This window comes from Ursus maritimus, unplaced genomic scaffold, assembly GCF_017311325.1.
Source record: "Ursus maritimus isolate PB19 unplaced genomic scaffold, ASM1731132v1 scaffold_4, whole genome shotgun sequence".
Lineage (NCBI taxonomy): Eukaryota > Metazoa > Chordata > Mammalia > Carnivora > Ursidae > Ursus > Ursus maritimus.
The window spans coordinates 86,972,489-86,992,957 of NW_024426552.1; the positions used below are offsets into that span (position 1 = coordinate 86,972,489).

Consider the following 20,469-nt stretch of genomic DNA (forward strand, 5'->3'; position numbering starts at 1 on the left):
TGGTCTGAAGAGATACAGAAAATCACCCACACTCTATTAATTAGAACATGTGAGTTTCAATAATACATCAGTCTAAAACATGTATATAAAATATATGCAAATATTCTATATGCATATAAAATAGCCACCTAGAAATTGCTTTGCTTTTGAAAATCATAATGCTAATATAATTTAAGTTTTTAAAAAATCAACATCAATAAATTTATTGATATAAATATTTAAATTATTATGTACTTAATATAATAGATTTGAATTATTAATATAATTCTAAAAATAGTTATCGTTCATGCCTTCGTCTAATTTGCATGGTTAATTTCCCAAATTATGTTCTTCAAATACAAGGTGTTTGTTTTATCTATAATTGCATTTTAATTCCTTTAACACTACTCCTTTTTATTTAGGCCTGCATTTCAAACATAGAGCATATTTCTACATTGACAGCAAAGTTTATTTTTCCCTTTTAATAGCTTCTTTGAATCTTTCTCAATACTTCTTTATTAAAAATGGTAGTTTTAATAGATATATAGGTGGTCGATGGTCCCAGAATGACTTATGTCTTCAGGGACATTTAAGTAATTCTATGATTCTGTAGAGGACCTTGGTTTCTTTTATACAAAACAATGAAAATTTAAACATTTATAACTGATAAGATAAATGTGTAGAAAACTCTTGGAGATGTGGCTACAAGGAAACAAAAAAACCACCCAATGGATTGTCGGAGGGCCCTGCTGAGGAAACAGGGATACAAGTTGTAATGTTATGGCTTTTCCATAGGTAAGATCAATAAATAATTTGCCAGAGCAAACTGACAAGCAAATAGATGGGGGTGATTCCAAGGACCCACTCAAGCTCCTGGGGGTTTTGTTGTTGTTCTGTGTTTTGGACATGTTTTGTTTCCAAGGCAAGGGGATTACTGTGTTGAATCAACTGGGATAAAGAGCGTGCTGGAAATGTGTGGGGGCTAATAAAGGTCTGGGAGTCTGAAGAAAATATGTGGGGTAACTTTAGAATTTTGATTTGAGACTAGAGCTTCTGAACCAACAAAAGGGTGCTGGCAGGCTCCCTCCCATCATTGCCTACCAGAAACTGTATACATTAATCAAATCAAATTATATGAGTCCTACCCTAGGAATACTGCAGACATTTCATATTATATTAACTTTTAATTAATCATAAGGCTTTCCGTGATAGTGGTTATAAGCAGTCCTTCTGCTATAAATCAGAGAATGACTAGCAGAATGCAAACAACGCTGAACCACCAGTAAAAGAACTCTCTCCGTACTCTCCCCCCAAAATGAAAAACAAACGAAACAAACAAAAACCAAAAACCAGGAACATATCTGTGAAGTAACTTCAAATGATTTAAATACTTAATGTATTAATCAGTGTTAATAGCTTCTGAAAAAGCTGTGCCAATAATTAACAACAATCAGAAACATATAATTATTTCATTTGTATTAAATGAGGCAATCTAAAGGTTTGGAAAAAACCTAAATGTGTTTATTAAAATGGTATGTTTACACGGAGACAAAATGTGCCTATAGGAAGGAAACAGGACCAATTATATAGTGTATCTAACCGGTATCTTGTCCTTACTGTGGGCTAGGCTCTGTCCTCCAAGGTTTCCATATATTAGCTAGTTTAGTTTTCACAAGAACCTTATAAAGTTGGGACTATTTTTATTCCCATCACAGAGCTGAGGGAACTCAGCCCTAGATGGGTAAGTAACAGTGGGTAATTAGGGAACTGCGATGTGAAACTAGTCTCTGTGGCTCCAGAAGGCATGCACTTCAGCACCAAGCCCAACAGCCAGCTAAGCCAGGAAAAGTACAGCGATAATCTGCGTAGACCTGGCTCCTTGTCTCCAGTGTTTTCCATCAAGAAAGCAGAAGCGCTGTATTTCAAATCTTATATCTGTGAATAATCACATCGATTTTCCACTTCATTTCTTGTGTGTGTGCACAATCTCAAAACACAACTGCCTCCATTTCTATTCCTTCTGTCCATATCAATCCATTAAAATTTACCTTACCTCTTCAAAACCCCCAAAAATAAAGTGAATGTGTCCTCTACCAGCTAAGCAAAATGTGAATAACTCAGTCACGCATTCAACACTTTGGAATTAAATTCTTCTAACATGTTTTCACTTTCAACATATGACAAGAAAAAAGGTCAGGCAATCCAAATCTTCCTTCCCCTTCCCTGGCACTGCCACACTGAGAACATTTAATGGTTACTTTTTTATGTTGCACCTTGGCAGTTAGTTCAATTTAGATGAAAGCTGTTGTTTTCTAATTCCATTTCACTATAAATGACAGAGACAAATGGTCATATTACCTCGAGAGTTCCTTTGGCAGAATAGGCTGCATATGAGTAGAGCAGATCTTGGCTGCTATGTGTTCTGGCTTCTTCACTGCAGGGCTGGCCATTAGGATGAAAGCATTGGCCGTGGCTGCTCAGAGTCACAGAGCTGGCAGAAGGGCCTGCCAGATTAAGCAGCACAGAGTAATTTACAAACTGTACATCTTCTAGGCCCAAAGAAGTCCAGTGAGTCTTAATTTTCTTTGAAATTTCTGTGTCATCTTCACTTTTATACAGTTGTACCAAATTTCTGAAAAAAATTTAAAAAGTACATTCTAAAAAAAAAGGAAAAATATTCTGTTGAGTTATAACCATTTAGTATATGAACAATTATTAATAGATGTGGGATATGAAAAATGAATGGGACAGGACCCTGTACAAGAAATTCACAGTTTGTTGGAGGTGATGAGCCCGCAGAAAAATTGCACTAAATCAAAGCAGAATGAACTAAGTTCTTAAATTGAGAACCAATAAAGTACTATGGGATTGTAGAGAAGAGAGTGATTAATGCCAACCAGTTCTTTTATTAGTTCTGATCTTTCTCGGACGTCAACATAATCCATTTAAAACTCAGTTCCAAAACTAGGAGTCATGCTGGTGGAGACAGTTTTGTATTGCAGTTAATATGATTCCATATAGAGTTACATGATTCATACACAGCTATTGCTACTTAAAATGATACAGAGAGAACGATTTTGATACAAATTACATGCCAAATTTCATGATCCTATGAGCACAATGATATTCAATGAAATCAGTATATCATGGTAAAACCAACCACAGATAATCAAATAAGAAATTAATTTTTGTGTGTGCTTGCTGTAGTCTACATATTTATTCCTATACCTGTTCCAAAATCCGGTGACACTATTGTTGCTTATGACACCCTAGAAACCAAAAAAAAAAAAAAAAAAAAAAAAAAAAAATCTGTAAAAAAAAATCCGTGCAGAACCTAGAACAAAATAAGATATGTGAAATTTAAAAATAATAATCCAGTAAAGTTTGTTTTGGGCTGGGATGTGAAGCGACCAGTTTCTTTTTTGGCAAAAATGTATCTTCTTATAAGAATTTTATTGCTATCCAAATTGGTGCCTAAACGGATGTTAGCTACATGGATACTATTTTTATTTTGGTTCATCGCATTATTTTTATCACACATACTTGATTCTTTTAGGACGATTATACACATCAGAAAAAAAATACATATATGATAATACAGGAAAGCATTACTGGAGACAAAAAGTAGGGCTGTAGACACAGCTAAAAGCTGATCTATATAAGAAAACGGAATAATAAATAATTTCCCAATTTTTTTCCAAGGCTGTTTCAATTTTTTTTAAATATGTAGTTTAACCAATTATCAATGCCACATGAGTTTTATGAAAGACTGATTGAAAGAATTTCACTTTTTACTCTGAATAAGACTGGTCTGCCTTCTGAGTGTGTGTGTGTGTGTGTGTGTGTGTGTGTGTGTGTGTGTTTGGCAGGGGAGGCTTTTTGTATAATTGACAAATGAAATTGTATATATTTAATGTGCACATTTGATATACCCGTACATTATGAAATTATGACAATCTAATTAACACATCCGTTACCTTAGTGCTTACCTTTCTGTGTGTGTTCTGTGTGTTGAAAACATTTAGGATCTACTCTCAGCAAATTTGAAGTATACAATGCAGTATTATTAACTATAGTCACCATGCTGTATAGTAGATCCTCAGAAATTATTCATCTTATAACTGAAGGCTTGTATCCCCTTGACCAACATCTCCTTCTTTGCCTCACTCCCACTCCATTGGCAACTATGATTCTACTCTGTTGCTACGAGTTTGTTAGTTTGTTTTTTAAACTACACTGTGCAGTATCTTTCTGTCTTATTTCACTTGTCCTCTGAGATATTTATGTTATCACAGAAGGCATGATCCCCTTTTTTGAGATTGAATAATAGTCCATTGCACATCTATCCCACATTTTCTTTATCCATTCATCCATCCATGAGCACTTAGGTTGTTTTCATACTTTGGCTATTGTGAATAATGCTGCAATGAACATGAGTACAAATATCTCTTCTGATTTCATTTCCTTTGGATATATACCCAGACGTGGATTGCTGGCTCATATGGCAGTTCTAGTTTTAATTTTTTTGAGGAACATCCATACTGATTTCTGTAATGGCTGTACCAGCTTAGATTCCCACTAACAAAGGTTATCTTTTCTTCACATCCTCACCAGCATGCTGTTTTTGTTGTTTTCTTTTTTTTTTTTTGTCTTTTTTCTATTTTTTTTTTTTTTTAATAATAGACACCCAGCAGGTGTAAGGTGATATCTCATTGTGGTTTTGCTTTGTATTCCCTGATGATGAGTGATGTTGAGCACCTTTCACATATCGGTTGGTCATTTGGATATCCTTTTTGGAGAAGTGTCTATTTAGGCCCTTTGCCCATTTTTTAATGGGACTATTTGTGGTTTCCTTGCTACTGAATTGTATAAGTTCCTTACATATTTTAAATATGAACCCCTTGTCAAACATATGCTGTGTAAATATTTTCTCTCATTCCACAGGTTCTTTTCATTTTCACGTTGCTTCCTTTGCTGTGCAGAAGCTTTTAGTTTGATATAGTTTCACTTGTTTATTTTTGCTTTGTTGCCTGTGCTTTTGTCGTCATATCAATAAAAAAATAGTAACTGCAAGGACCAATGTCAAGAAATATTCCCTTTTATTTGTTCTCTTCTGGGAGTACTGCAGTTTCAGTTTTACATTTGATTTTCATGAATGGTGCAAGATAGAATTCAATTTAATTCTTTTGCATGTGAATTCCAGTTTTTTCAACACTAGTTATTGAAGAAACTATTCTTTCCCTATTATCTGTTCTTGGTTCCTTTGCTGAAAATTAATTGACCTTGGGGCGCCTGGGTGGCTCAGTTGGTTAAGCATCTGCCTTCGGCTCAGGTCATGATCCCAGGATCCTGGGAATGAGCCCCCCATCGGGCTCCCTGCTCAGCGGGGAGCCTGCTTCTCCCTCTGCCTGCCAATCCCCTGCTTGTGTGTGTGCTCTCTTTCTCTCAAATAAATAAAATCTTAAAAAAAAAAAGAAAATTGAATGATTATGTGTAGATTTACTTCTGGGTCCTCTATTCTGTTGCACTGATCTATTTTTGATCATTGGATCCATTTCATTGGTCATTTTTGATTAAACAGATCACAGATCAGTTTTTATGTTATACTGTAATATTTTGATTATTATTCATAACATAGTTTTAAGTCAAGAAGTGTGATGTGTCCAGATTTGTTCTTCTTTCTCAAGATTGCTTTGGCTACTCAGGGGCTTTTCCGGTTCCATATAAATTTAGGGTTGTTCTATTTCTGTGAAAAATGTCATTGGAATTTTGATAGGGATTGCACTGAATCTGTAGATTACTTTGGATATTATGTTCATTTTAACAGTATTAATTCTTCTAATCCAAGAACATGAGATGTCCTTCCATTTATGTGTGTATTGTTTCAATTTTTTTTTTTTTTTTTTTTTTTTTTTTTTTTTTTACCAATGTCTTACAGTTTTCAGTATATGGGTGTTTAACCTCCTTGGTAACATTTATTCCTAAGTGTTTTATTATTTTTTGTGCTATTATAAATGGGATTGTTTTCTTAATTGCTTTTTCACATGGTTTGTTGTTAGTGCGTAGAAATGCAACTGATTTTTATATTGATTTTGTATCCTACAACTTTACTGAATTTATTAGTTCTAATAGTTTTTTTGTGTGGAAGCTTTAAGGTTTTCTGTATATAAAATCATGTCATGTGTAAACACAGACAGTTTTACTTCTTTTTTTCCAATATAAATAAGATTTACTTATTTGTTTATTTATGCCTAATTGTTCTGGCTGGGATTTCTAGTAATATGTTGACTAGAAGTGGAGAGATTGAGAATCTTTGTCTTGTTCCTCATCTTAGAGGAAAAGCTTTTAGCTCTTTATTGTCAAGTATGATGGTAGCTGTAAGCTTGCCTTTACTAAACTATTCCTTCTATACTTAATTTAATGAAAGTTTTTATAATGAAAAGATGTTGAATTTGCCCTATGCTTTTTTTCTTCATCTATTGAGATGATCATAAGATTTTTATCCTTCATTCTGTTAATATCGTGTGCCAAACTTACTGATTTGCATATTTTCAACCATCCTTGCATCTCAGGGGTAAATCCCACTTGATCATGGTGTGTGATGCTGTGAATACGCTATTGGATTCTCTTGGCTAGTATTTTGTGTGGGGATTTTTGCATCCAGGTTCATTAGTGTACTGACCTATAATTTTCTTTTCTTGTAGTATTCTTGTTTGGCTTCGGTATTCATCTTAATGTTGGTCTCAGATCATGAGCCTCAACTTTTTGGAAGAGTTTGAGAAGGACTAGCATTAATTCTTCTTTAAATGCTTGGTAGAATTCACCAGTAAAGCCATCTGATCCTGGGCTTTTCTTGGTTTGGAGGTTTTTATTACTGATTCAGTCTCCTTTCTAGTTTATGCATCAATTCAGATTTTCTATTTCTTCATGAGTCAGTCTTGGGAGGTTGTATGTTTCCAGGAATTTAGCCATTTCTTTTAGGTTGTACAATTTGTTGGCATATAATTGTTCACAGCAGTCTCTTACATTTCTTTGCATTTCTGTGGTGTTAGTTGTAATGTCTCCACCTCTATTTATAATTTTGAGTTTTCTCTTTTGTCTTAGTCTAGCTAAAGGTTTGTTAATTTTATCTTTAAAAAAGAGGGGCACCTGGGTAGCTCAGTCGTTAAGCATCTGCCTTCGGCTCAGGGCGTAATCCCAGAGTCCTGCTGGGAGCCTGCTTCTTCCTCTCTCACTCCCCCTACTTGTGTTCCCCCTCTCGCTGGCTGTCTCTTTCTCTGTCAAATAAATAAATAAAGTCTTTAAAAAAATAAAATAAAAAAATAATAAAAAAGAAAGCTCTTAGTTTAACTGATTTTTTTCTATTGTTTTCCTAATTTCTATTTCACTTATTTCTGCTCTGATCTTTATTTCCTTCCTTCTGCTAAGCTCAGGCTTAGCTGGTTCATCTTTTCCTAGTTCCTTGAGGTGTAAAGTTAGGTTGCTTATTTGAGATTTTTTCCCCCTTAATGTAGGCATTTATCTCTATAAACTTTCTCTTAGAACTGTTTTTGCTACATCCCATAAGTTTTGGTGTGTTTTGTTTCCATTTTTGTTTGTCTCGAGTTTTTTGTTTTTTTTTTTTTAATTTCCTTTTTGATTTTTTTCCATGACACATCAGTTGTTCAGGAGTTATGCTGTTTAATTTCTACATATTTTCATTTTTTCACTTTCTTCCTATTATTAAATTCTAATTTCATAACACTGTGAACAGAAAAGATATTTGGGGGGGGTGTGGGTGGCTCAGTTGGTTAAGCATCTGCCTTTGGCTCAGGTCATGATCTCAGGGTCCTGGGATCCAGCCTCCAGTGGGGCTCCCCACTTAGTGGGGAGTCTACTTCTGCTCCCCCACCCAGCTCATGCACTCTCTCTAACAAATAAAACCGAAAGAAAGAAAGAAAGAAAGAAAGAAAGAAAGAAAGAAAGAAAGAAAGAAAGAAAGAAAGAAAAGAAAAGATATTTGGTATGATTTCAAACTCCTTAAATTTCTGAAGACTGTTCTGTGCCTTGAAATATGATCTATAATGGAGATGTTCTGTGTGTGCTTAAGAATGAGTATTCTGCTGCTACTGGATGGAATGTTCAGTATACGTCCATTAGGTCTGTTTGGTCTAAACTGCAGACCACATCCAACATTTCTTACTGATTTTCTTTCTGAATGAGATATCCACTATTTAAAGCAGGGTATTAAAATCAACTACTGTTGCATTGCTATGCATTTCTGCCTTCAAGTATGTTAAAATTTGCTCAATACAGGGGTTCCAATGCTGGGCGCATGCATATATAGTTGTTATATTCTCTTAATGAATTGAAACCATTATATAGTAAACCTCTTTGTCTATTTATAGTTTTTGATATGCTATTTTGTCTCATATAAGATTGCAGGGGTCCTCAGAGGGGAAGGCCATGGGGTATGCAGTCTTAGGGCTGCTGGGTGCAGAGCAAAGGCTTCTGGGAACTCCCTGTTTCTTTTTCTCCCATGGGGGATATTATGGCCAACAATTTATCTCTCAGGTTCTGATCAGCTCGCAGCACCCTTGCAGTGGTGGTGATATTGTTACCTGATGCAAGGGCACTCTTAGAGCAATCGCAAAGCCAGGGTCTAGAGTATAGACCCTTATAGAGTGATAGTGGCTCCTGAGGTCCAGGGCTCTGGCAAGCCCACAGCAGGAGTGACGCCACTGCCTGAGCCAGAGGCATACACAGAGTGGCAGCTATATCCAGATCTAAATTGGGGGTATATGCAGAGCAGCTCTGGCTCTAGGGTCAAGGGATATGCATGGATGGGGGGTGGTGGCAGTTCTGGTCCTCTGAATTGTGCAATAGTAGCTCTTTCTGATGGAAGAGGGCACAGTGGCATCTTCCCCTCCTAGGAATCTGTGGCAGTGAGAGATTTTGATTACGTCAGTGGTGAAAGCTGCGAGTGTCCTCTGAGGATCAGGCCCCTGAAGTTTGTGCCAACGAACGTTAGGGGTTTTCCACTATGAAAGCTGCAGGGAATCTGTGGCTGAGGCCCTCCGTGACAAAGACTGCTACAGCCCTCTACAGAGGTGGCCACTGGGAAGCACAGTGGCATCTACTGCAAGGTTGATACCAATAGCCTCTACCTTTCTTCTTGGTTCCTAACTTCCTGGACGGCTCAGCTAAGCTGATCTCCACAATCCTCTCTGTAGAGTTAATCTCCATTTCTGGCTCCATTGTGTTGTTGTATGTTCTTAACTGGACTCTTGAGCCCTCTTAAGGCTATTTTAATTCTCGGATAGCTAATTATTATTTCTGGGGAGATGAAGGTTGGTATATCCTACTCCCTCATCTAGGTCTCTATCCTGTTCTTTTTTCCTTTATCTGATTCCTGTATCCCCATCCTCTTCCTTTACTGTTACTGAAGTTCTCTCTGCACTATTTAGGATAGAGCAAGTAAATTAATTGAGTTGAAACTGAACTCAAGTTTGAGGAGAAAGTTATTTAGAAAGATGCATCAATGTTCTTTTGTAATATGTGTAGAATTAGAGAACACATATTTTATTTTGAAAATTTATCTGTATATGGTCAACATTAATAGAAAAAAAGAGAAATTTCGATTAGTTTTTTTTTTCCTCTTCTATTCAGTTGATTGATGCACATGAATCCACCTCTGAGTATGTAAAATGTGTAATCTGCCATTTGTTTTGCAACTCAAAAAAAATTACATTTTTAAAGTGTATATTTTTATAAAAGATGGCCTCAAAAAGTAAATCAAATACTTCTTTAGGGGCTCAACTGAAGAATTAGTAATTTGTCCCAATGCTAGATAATTTCTAAATATTATTAAGTACTAAGCTAAAACTCCTGAAGAGAGGATATCTATATTTTCTATCTCACTCTGAATTGAAGGGATATATACTTTTTGTATTATAATTTCATGTTTTAATATTATGAACAAATTGAATATATAAAGAACATATAACATGCAAAATAAAGAATAATGAAGGAACAACCCAGCTTATGAAGTATAACATCTCTGATGTTATTGAAGCCCCCTCAGTCCTCTTAATTTCATCACTTACCTTGTTCCCCTAGGGTAACCATCCCCCACAATCTGATTCTTTTCTTTTTTGCTTCTCATTGCCTTCTTTGTATAGATTTAATATTTATGTATGCATATGGCCTTAATACTTTACACGGTATTTTTTGAATGCTTGCTTTTATACAGCTGTCATTTTACATATGAATTAATTTTTTTCATCTGTATTGAGATATAATTGGTATAAAACATTGTATAAGTTTAAGGTGTACAACATGTTAATTTGATACACTTATTATTGCAAAATGATTACCACTATAATGTTAGCTAACATCTCCACACATCACATAACTATCATTTCTTTTTTGTAGTGAGAACATTTAACATCTAGTCTCTTAGCAACTTACAGCATGGTGATTATAGTTAATATATATGTATTCTTTTGAAATTTGCTTTTTTTCACTTACTATTAGGTTTCTGAGATTCCTCCTCATTTATTTATTGATTTCCTGAGATAAGTATTTTAAAATTGTTCACAGTTTTCCATTATGATAAATACGAGGAAGTTATAATACAAGGAAGAAAGGAAGATAATAAATCATTAGGTAAACTATTTTCTTTTTAAAAGGAGAAAATAGACAAAATTAGAAAATAACCAACACACAGAAGTAACTTAAAAAAGAAAAACACTATGAGAACATCTACACACTTCGATGTAAATCAACTTTCTATGAACACCTGGATGACAGAATTCTTCCTTTGTTCCCCAAATCCTTTCTCTGCCCTATGCTTCCTGCATGCCCGGAAGGTAAACCTGTATGGACCTTTATCAAGCCCTCTGGCTTCCAGTCAGTTTTAGGTTCAGTCAATGGGAAACGCATGAGAAGAGACTTTTTTGCCCCTAGATCTCGCCTTCTTCCATGAAAGGGCACAGGAAAAATATAAATAAATGAACATTCTTGTTCATATTTCCTGATAGACATATGCAAGAGTTTCTCTAGGCAAGGAAGGCATCTACCTGTATATCTTTAGTAAGAAGTGCCAAAATGCTTTTATTTATTTATACTAAAGATTTATTTAGTTACTAAAGTATTTCTGCACCTAATGTGGGGCTCAAACTCGGGGGCCCAAGATCACGAGTCACATGCTCTACCAACTGAGCCAGCCAGGCACCCTGACAAAATGCTTTTGAAAGTATTTTGATTACATTCCTATCTGCTCTGCATGAAAGTTCTGATCCCTCCGTTCCTCACCAACACTTGGTGTTGTCCTTTATTTTATTTCATTTTATAATTTTGCCAATGTGGCAGGTGTAAAATTATATATCATTATTTATTTAACTCAAAGTATCATTACTGGGTTGCTGGGTATGCTATGCAATTTTACAAAACATTTTATACCACCAGCACTTTTTAAGAGGTCCAATTTTCAGTGTATCTAATTTTTGCTAACCAATGAGCATAAAACTGTATACCAATGTATCTTTTGTTTACATTTCCGTAATTACTCATGAGGATCTTTTCATGTATTATTTAGCTATCTGTGCTTTCTTTTCTGTGCAGTGACTGTGTATTTTGTCCATATTTATGCAAGTTTTTTATATTCTGGAAAATTCTCTTTAGGTCACTCTGTTCTACCAGTTTTTGGCTTCTCTTTCATTTTAATGTCTTATGATGAATAGAATTATAATGTACATAATTTTAATATAATGCAATGGTCTATACACTTTTTTGATGTGCTTAAGAAATTCTTCTCAAACCTGAGGTGATAAAATGACTCTCATTTTTTCCTAAAGTTTTAAGGAATTTGTTTTTAAACATTTCAGTGTTTACTTGGAATGTGTTTGTGTGAATTGGGGGTGGGGTATGAGGTGGGAATTCCATATCACTTTTTTTTCCATATGAATAACCATCCTGGTACCCTTGATCAAACCCGGTCACCGATGTGCAATGACATTTCTGTCATTTATGAATTTCCATATGTGTGTGGGTTTGTCGTGGATCCCCAATCAATTCCATCCATCTTTTTGATCCATGTCCATTTTAATATGCTATATTAATTAGTTTGACTTTCTAATACATGTTAATATTCAGAATGGCAAGTCCTCTTACTTATACTTCCTTAAAGACAGCTTCACAACTTTTTTCTCTTCCATATTAATAATGGAATGAGCTTATCAATTTCCTTGTCAAGATTGTATCTGGAATTATCCTGAGAGTGAAGATCAATTTGAGGAGAAATGTCATCCTTACAATAACATAAAAATAAGTCCTTAATATATCAAATAGCGTTAATGCTAACATAAAATGTTATAAAATTAAAATATTTTTCTGTATATTACTGGTACTGAGGAATACTATTCTGTTCTATCAAATAATCTTGCTAAATTCCCTTATTAATGATACTATTTCCTTGAGTTTTCTACATAAAAAAAATATGTGATAAGCAAATAATGAGGATTTTTTAACTTACTTTCTAGTCAATTATGGATGTGATTACTATTTTTTTTATTACAATGCAGGTCAAAACCCCCAGAAAATATTTAATAAAATATTTAATAAGTTGTAATAGTGGTCATGTATTTCCTATTTCAAATATCAGGTCAAAGATGTTCCTCCCATTCTTATTTTGATAAAAGATGTTTCATGAATCAGTATTAAATTTTATCATAAATTCTGATTCATTTATTAAGAATCATATTATCCTTTTCTTCAATATGATGGATTATAGTAGTCAATTTTTTAGCATTCAAACTTGCATTTCTAAGATTACCTTTTACTTAGAATGCATTTGCCAACATTTTGTTTATAATTTTCATGTCTCTTTTTAGAAGTAAAGTTGGTAGCCAATGTCCCTTTCAGGCATCATTTCTGTCTGATTTTGGCTTGAAGTTATACAAACTTCATAAAATGAAATAGAGAGTGTTCCTTCTTGATCTGTTCTCTGGGAGAGTTTGAATTTGATTATAATTTTTGAAAGATAGGAATTATTCTTAAACTAAACATTGTACTTGATGTTCTTATTATGAGAGAACTATGAACTACTGATTCAATGCCTTTAATGCTTTAAGAATTTTATGATTTCTTCTTTGAATTACAGCTCTTCCATTGCTCCCTGTGCCACCTGCTATTAATTCTCACAGTTCTAGGTTTCCGGATTCATCACCTGCCACAGCACTCTTTCCTACATTTTGGTCCCCTTGGGGATTTCCTTTACTATTCTGTGAGCTCAGGATAGTAGTATTTTAAAGGAAGTTTATGTATACATTATCTATGTGTTTTTCAGAATATTTATTTTTAAATACTACCAAAACCAGAAATGCACTAACTTGAGTGCCCAACTTCCATGTAACACATGATTTCTTTGTAAATACTGATTGCTATTTCCACAACATCCAAGCAGGGAAACTCTGCAAAAGTAGCTAAGGATTATAATCCATTTTCTTGTTTTTTATTTTTTTCCCACAGACCTATAATGTAGATAATTTATTCAAAGTTGATTGGTGTGATATCATTTTGCGCATTGCCCTACCGTATGGAAATTACTCAATCCATATTATGATCGTTGACTGGATTTGAGGGGAAATGAAACCCCTTTACAGTAATCTGAAGAGAACCACTATATCTATATATCTATGCGTCTGTATCTATATAAAGTATCCTGAAAAATGTTAATGAAGTTTTTGTATAACATGGTTATAAAATCACTGGTCTTTTAAAAATGATAGAGGGAACAATATTTTTTAATAAATATTACCTAACATTTCAAATAATTAAGAATAATAAATACTTGTTCACAAATCCAATTTTCCTAAGATTACTTTTTAATTCTGTTGCCTTTAACACTGTATTTATTTATTTATTTATATTTTTATAATAATATTTTTTATTATATTATGTTAGTCACCATACAGTACATCCCTGGTTTTTTGATGTAAAGTTCCATGATTCATTAGTTGCATATAACACCCAGTGCACCATGCAATATGTACCCTCCTTAATACCCATCACCGGCCTACCCATTCCCCCACTCCCCTCCCCTCTGAAGAGCCGAGATGCCCTTCAACAGATGACTGGATTAAGAAGATGTGGTCCATATAAACAATGGAATATTACTCAGCTATCAAAAAGAACAATTTCTCAATATTTGCTGCAACATGGACGGCACTGGAGGAGATAATGCTAAGTGAAATCAGTCAAGCAGAGAAAGACAATTATCATATGGTTTCACTCATCTATGGAACATACGTAGGAAGATCGGTAGGAGAAGAAAGGGATAAAGAAAGGGGGGGAATGAAGCATGAGAGAATATGGACTCTGAGTAACACTGTATTTTAAATTTGTCAAATTATTTACAGGCTCCCTACTGAGCAAGAAGACGGATGTGGGGCTTGATGCAGGCTCCATTCCAGGACCCTGGGATCAGGACCTGAGCCAAAGGCAGACATTCAACCAACTGAGCCACCCAAGCGCCCCTTGATACAAATGTTCTAATCAAAGGATTATAGTCATTAATCACTTCAAATCATTTAGAATATTAAAATGCCTAAATTTCATTGGGACTTTCGACCATTTTTCTTAATTTTTTTCCCCTACAATAGGTATTTTGGTATTTATGGTGAACGGTTCTGTTATAATTCGGTAATTTGCTACATTCAAAGACAAATGTTATTAAGTAATTAAGTGCAATGTAATCTCAATTTACTAATCCCAAAGAAAGCTGCAAAACTAGGAGTATGTCACTTAAAATCACAAGGTATTTGACAGAAAGTTTTACTTTGCCTTAATTTTTACAATGAGAGTCTCCATGGGCCAGTAGTCTCAGCAGGCAGCATCATGAACCGTCGTGGCTGAGACTTGAATTTGGAAGTTTTGCATTAGCTTTCCTTTGGCCAGTAGAGACTGGAAATGGGAGGAATTTGGCTTTGGTAGACAAAATTCTGTTTATATCAATGTTCAACACCTGCTACTGGATGAGCCACAGAGCAACACTGATGTTAGAATTGGAGGAAGCGATGCATGTAGCATTACTAGTACCAGGGTGAGTGCCAAGATTATGTTGTAAATGAATGAGGAAAGAAAACAGCTAAAGAAACATACTAGCAGAGAAAAACCCAGCACATTTACTAGAGTTTACTGAGATTTTATTATGTGTGTATACAATAACATACACAAGGACTCATAGTATACCAGCTGGTATTTTTCACAAACTAAATAAATCAAAAATTTATTTAAATTTATTATCTGACTTGGCATCCAATGTAGTAAAAATCTGTGAATTACATACTATATGTGAGTAGTGAATTTAAATACTAAAGCATGTCCTGTGAAATCCTCCCACTGGACGCTTTGCTCTTCAAGGGGCAAACACTGATCGGCTTTCTGTCACTCTAGGTTAATTTTCATTTCCTAGGTTTTTACATAGAATCATATAATAGGGCTGTGTTTTGTCTGGCTTTATTCACTCAGCATGCTTCTTGAGATTTATCCATGTTGTTTTATATATCAATGATTCACTCTTTTTTATTGCTCTTTTCCATCTTATGGAGATACCACAATGTTTATTCATTCACCTGTTAATGGAGGTTGGTTCCATTTTTTTGACTATTGCAAATAAAGCTACTATGAACATTAAAAAATACATAAATGAATAAACACTAAAGCATAAGCTGATTTTTTTTACCTTTTAATTTTACTTTGGAAATATAAAGACTAAAACACATGATAAAATTGTATCACACATAATATCAAGAAATTAAATGATTAGGAGAAAATGGCAACATCCCCTCATCTTCCTTGCCAGCCAGCCACTAACACCAGGCCAAATAAAAGCATGATTACTTACTCAACTATTTCTTACCTTCTAAAATAACATACTAATCGTAAATCATGTATTGAATATACACTATTAGGACTGAAAACATGGTGCAGATTCATTGCATAAAAAACTCTCAACTACTGTTACCATTTTATAACTAAGGAAATTGAAAATCAGGTAATGTAATCAAGATGGAAAATGTTCCAGATTAAATGGGTCAGATTTCTACTATACTACATTGTATTTCAGATATCCACTATCCCTAGAGGGGAAGCAGCAATCTTAGTCTCACAATCTTAGACACTTTCCAAATGCAATAAAAATACCAAGTGGTAGAAAGTACAGTATTCTGGGTAAAATAATCAAAAGTCAGATGGTGTGAAGCTGGAAGAGAGAGATCTTTAATGCTTATGAGAAAGTATGATTTAGGGATATCGAACTTGTTTCAGGAATACAATACACCAAATTTCAGAGTTTGGGAGTCATCTGAACAAGAAAGAAGAAAACTGCTACTTATACATTTCTTTTGAAAAAATTGGCACATAAGTAGATTATCTGGAGATCTTAATATTCCTTCTCTTTGTAATCCAGAAGAATATGGCACATAACTGCTTTGCACGTTATGAAATGATGCTGATGGGGCTGGTGATCTCCTGCTAAGTCCCTAGCATAAAGATCATTAAGTACTTATTTAATTAATTTGATATTTCTTTCAAACTTATGTTTCACACAGTAAAATACAAATGCTGTAAAACAGTAAAATAAGCTTTATTAAAACCAGAACACAGAGAAATATAAAATACCAACACATCTGTTGTGATCTGAGGGGGGAAAAAAAGAAAAAAGAAAAAAAAAAGTCTAGTGGTATAACTACATCTTCACCCTTGTATATAGGAGATAACTTTATCTCTAGCATATTTGGATTATAATTTAAAAATACAGTTGTGGGGTGCTTGGATGGCTCAGTCTCTTGAGCGTCTGACTTTTGGTTTCGGCTCAGGTCATGATCTGATAATAGTGTCTGGTTTCTGAGACTCTTTCTCTGTTTTTCAGAGAGAATTGTTGTCAAAGGTTACTTTTCAGATTAAGCCACCTTAACCTACCTAAACCAAATCTAAAAGCAGACTCACAAAATCGTCAAGTTAATCCAATCAGTAAGACATTACAAATCTTTAGTTTCAGGAGATGGGTGGGGAATGGGGTAATTGCGCAATGGGCATTAAGGTAGGCACTTGATGTCATGAGCACTGGGTGTTATATGCAACTGATGAATCACTAAATTCCACCCCTGAAACTAATAATACAGTATATGTTAACTACATTGAATTTAAATAAAGAACTTAAAAAAATTTAGTTTCATCTGCTAGGTTCTCTAATTCAATGACATAAACTTGGATGGTATCAATATTTATAGGGCCTTATGATTTAAAGAGTCACTATTCCATGATTCAATGTTTGTTTAGGTAAATGAATATATTACTAAATAAATATCAGGAGAAATACTTCATTTCATTAAGATTGTAACAAAAAATGGCTAATCTTCATCATACTTCAGAATAAGCATATTTACTGAGAATTTTTTTAAGTACCTAAAACACTAACATGATTTTCTTTTTTTGGCATTAACACAAAATAAATCAATGTCACTAATTTTAAAAAATAAACTTTTTAAGGGCAAGTCATGAGTCTTATCCCTTTCAACACATCCTTAAACTCTAACAATAATGTCTTGTACCCAGTAAATGGTAACTGTAACAAATATTCAGTAAACATTTTTTACTAAATAAATATTCCTTTAAGACTATATTAAAAATATAATTTTGTCAAAATATACACATATTTTAGTTTATTTTCCAATACAGAAAATTAAATCTTGAGTACTACTACAAGGTTGACTGAAACAATGAAGGTATTTTATATAATGGAAGGACTAATATATATATGTATATATATATATTATGTATATATGTATGTATATTTTTACATACACATACTTTTTAAAAAGATTTTATTTATGTATGTAGGTATTTATTTACTTATTTATTTGAGAGAAAGAGAGCACAAGCAGGGGAAGCAGCAAAAGAGGGAGAAGCAGGCTCTCCGCTGAGCAAGGAGCCCAATGTGGGGCTCAGTCCCACGGCTCTGGGATCATGACCCAAGCTGAAGGCAGATGTTTAACTGACTGAGCCACACAGGTGCCCCAGAAAGGGCTAATATATATTAAAAATAACTTTCAGATATTGTTTTTCTGTGATACTGCAAATAGTTTAAGGCTATTGAAAGAGTAGTGATCAAAACAAGTAAGAATTTAAATACTATTCATTACTTGTTAATCAAGACTACCTTCCTTCATGGGCAGACTCATTTCAACAACCTAGAGTCAAATCTTCTCTATTAAGTCATACTTACTACATGACAAATTGAATAAATCATGAAAAACAAAAACAAAAACAAATGTTAATACACCCAATTTCATGAAATGAGTTGAAATCAATCCGTAGAGATGTCTGGTCATTGGAAATCATGACAGTATGGAAACAAAAATGAAAACTCTACATGCTACAATGATAGGAAACAAGAGAGTTTTGACAAGAAGAGCATATTGCACGTTGTGATATTTGAATAAGCTATCATTTAAGTACTTCATCTCTATTGTACACACGAGGGGAAAAAAATGAGCAGCATTGAGCAGCACTGATGTTGGTATATTTCTGACATATACTGTTCCTAGAGGGCCAGAACCTAACCAACTGAACCTAGTGAACAACCCAAGACACTTGGACAGCTGACTGTCAACAAAAGACTGACAGGAGTTAGTGGGTGGTGGGGGAGATGGGAGCTTTGGGAAGAGTAGGATAGAGAGTGGAAAGATTCTGGATTTTTGGATTCAGCAAAAGAGGACTTAAATTCTGAGTCTCACATACAAGCTAGATGACCTTGGACATATAGATATCTTTGGAGCCTCAGTTTCAACACTGTAATATGTTGAACAGTAACATTTTACAGGTTTTTTTTTTTTTTGAGAGCATTAAATGAGAAAACGTGTAAAGTACTTAAGCACAATCTCTAGAACTTCCAAGCACCTAATAAATGCTACTTTCTCTTTCTTTCCTAAGTGATCTGTCCTAAGTCCTGAAATGGAAGCCATAGCATCTACTTTACTAAAAGGACTACACCAGAAAATATATATGTATATATATGTATATATGTATGTGTGTGTATACACCTGAACTTGATTTTGATTTATGGAGGGAATTATAAAGACCTATTTGCCATCTTTCTCTTTTCTTCTCAAAACATTCATGATAATTGAATATATTGACACATGATTTTTGAATTCTAGACACTAGATTCAAATTTTTATGTTTTCTTTCTTTCATTCAAGTCATTAACAGTTAGGATAGGAGCATGATGAGAAAGTTAAATTTAGAAGCAAGAATCTCGTATTATTGAGATTATTGATTATTCTTCATAGAAAAATTAAAATAATGTCTTTAAGAGTTTTTTTTTTTTTTTTAATGTAAGCAATGTATATTTACCATTAAGGGAGTGAAGATAGAAAACACAGATAAGCAAAAAGTTAAAAAAAAAAAAAAGAATGTAAGAAAATGATCCCCACAGGAAAATGCCCGACAAGTAATTGAAAAACTGTACTACCAGTTGGCAAGATTAAATTCACGATGCAAATGCTTTTGAAAATAAATATCCTTAAAAGTTACCGCTACTTATACTGTCAACATTCCCAACACTTTCTGAGTGTTCTGTGCCTGCCATTGTTTTAGGTGGTTTATATTCATAAACTCAAATATGGCACATGGGATTTTAAATTATATTAAAATGAGCCTAGAAAAAAAATTGAATAATTCCCAAGTTTTAAGCAAAGAGATTTAGGGGTTCCTGGGTCACTCAGCCGGTTAAGCGATTAACTGTCTGCCTTAGGCTCGGGTCATGATCCCAGGGTCCTGGGATGGAGTCCAATGTGTGAGTTTAGGGTGTTAGGTTCCCTGCTCAGCAGGGAGTCTGCTTCTCCTTCTCCTTCTGCCCCTCTCTGCTGCTCGTGCATGCTCTTTAGTGAGCACGGGCTCTCTGTCTCTCTCTCCCTCAAATAAATAAATAAAATATTTAAAAAAAAAAAGAAAGAAAGAAACGAAAGAAAACAGACACTGGCCAAATACTGGTACCTCATGAGATGACTTTCTAATCCAGTGGTTCTTAAAGTGTAGTCCAAACACCCCCTGGAAAGTTCCTGAGGCCCCTTCAGTTATCTATGAGAACATCACAAATATTTTTGTAATAATACTAAGATATTAGTTGCCTTTTTCACTGTGTTGAAATATGAACTGATGGTGCAAAAGCAACAGTGGATAAAACTGCTGGCTTTTTGGGACAAGTAAAGACAGTAGCAACAAACTTTCCTAATAATCATTGAATCCTCCACTACCATCCACTTGCAGGAAAAACAAGGTCAGTTTCATGCACGATGAATATTGATGAATCTCTAAAACTCACTAATTTTATTACATTTCAAACTTGAGCACACGTCTTTTTAATAGTCTTTGTCATAAAATGGAAAATGCACATAAAGCACTTTTGCTGCATGCCGAAGTGTAAGAGTTTCCAGAAAAAACACT

The 20,469-nt window shown here is 34.3% G+C and overlaps 1 protein-coding gene across 2 annotated transcripts in view; it reads right to left on the minus strand.

Moving 5' to 3' along the window:
- Positions 1-20,469, minus strand: part of NAALADL2 (N-acetylated alpha-linked acidic dipeptidase like 2) — a 1,239,935-nt gene that overhangs the window by 506,247 nt on the left and 713,219 nt on the right. For both annotated transcript variants that reach the window (XM_008705318.2, XM_008705320.2), the window contains one exon: positions 2,338-2,611. In XM_008705318.2, the coding sequence (XP_008703540.2) occupies positions 2,338-2,611 (274 nt within the window). The remainder of the gene's footprint in view (positions 1-2,337; positions 2,612-20,469) is intronic.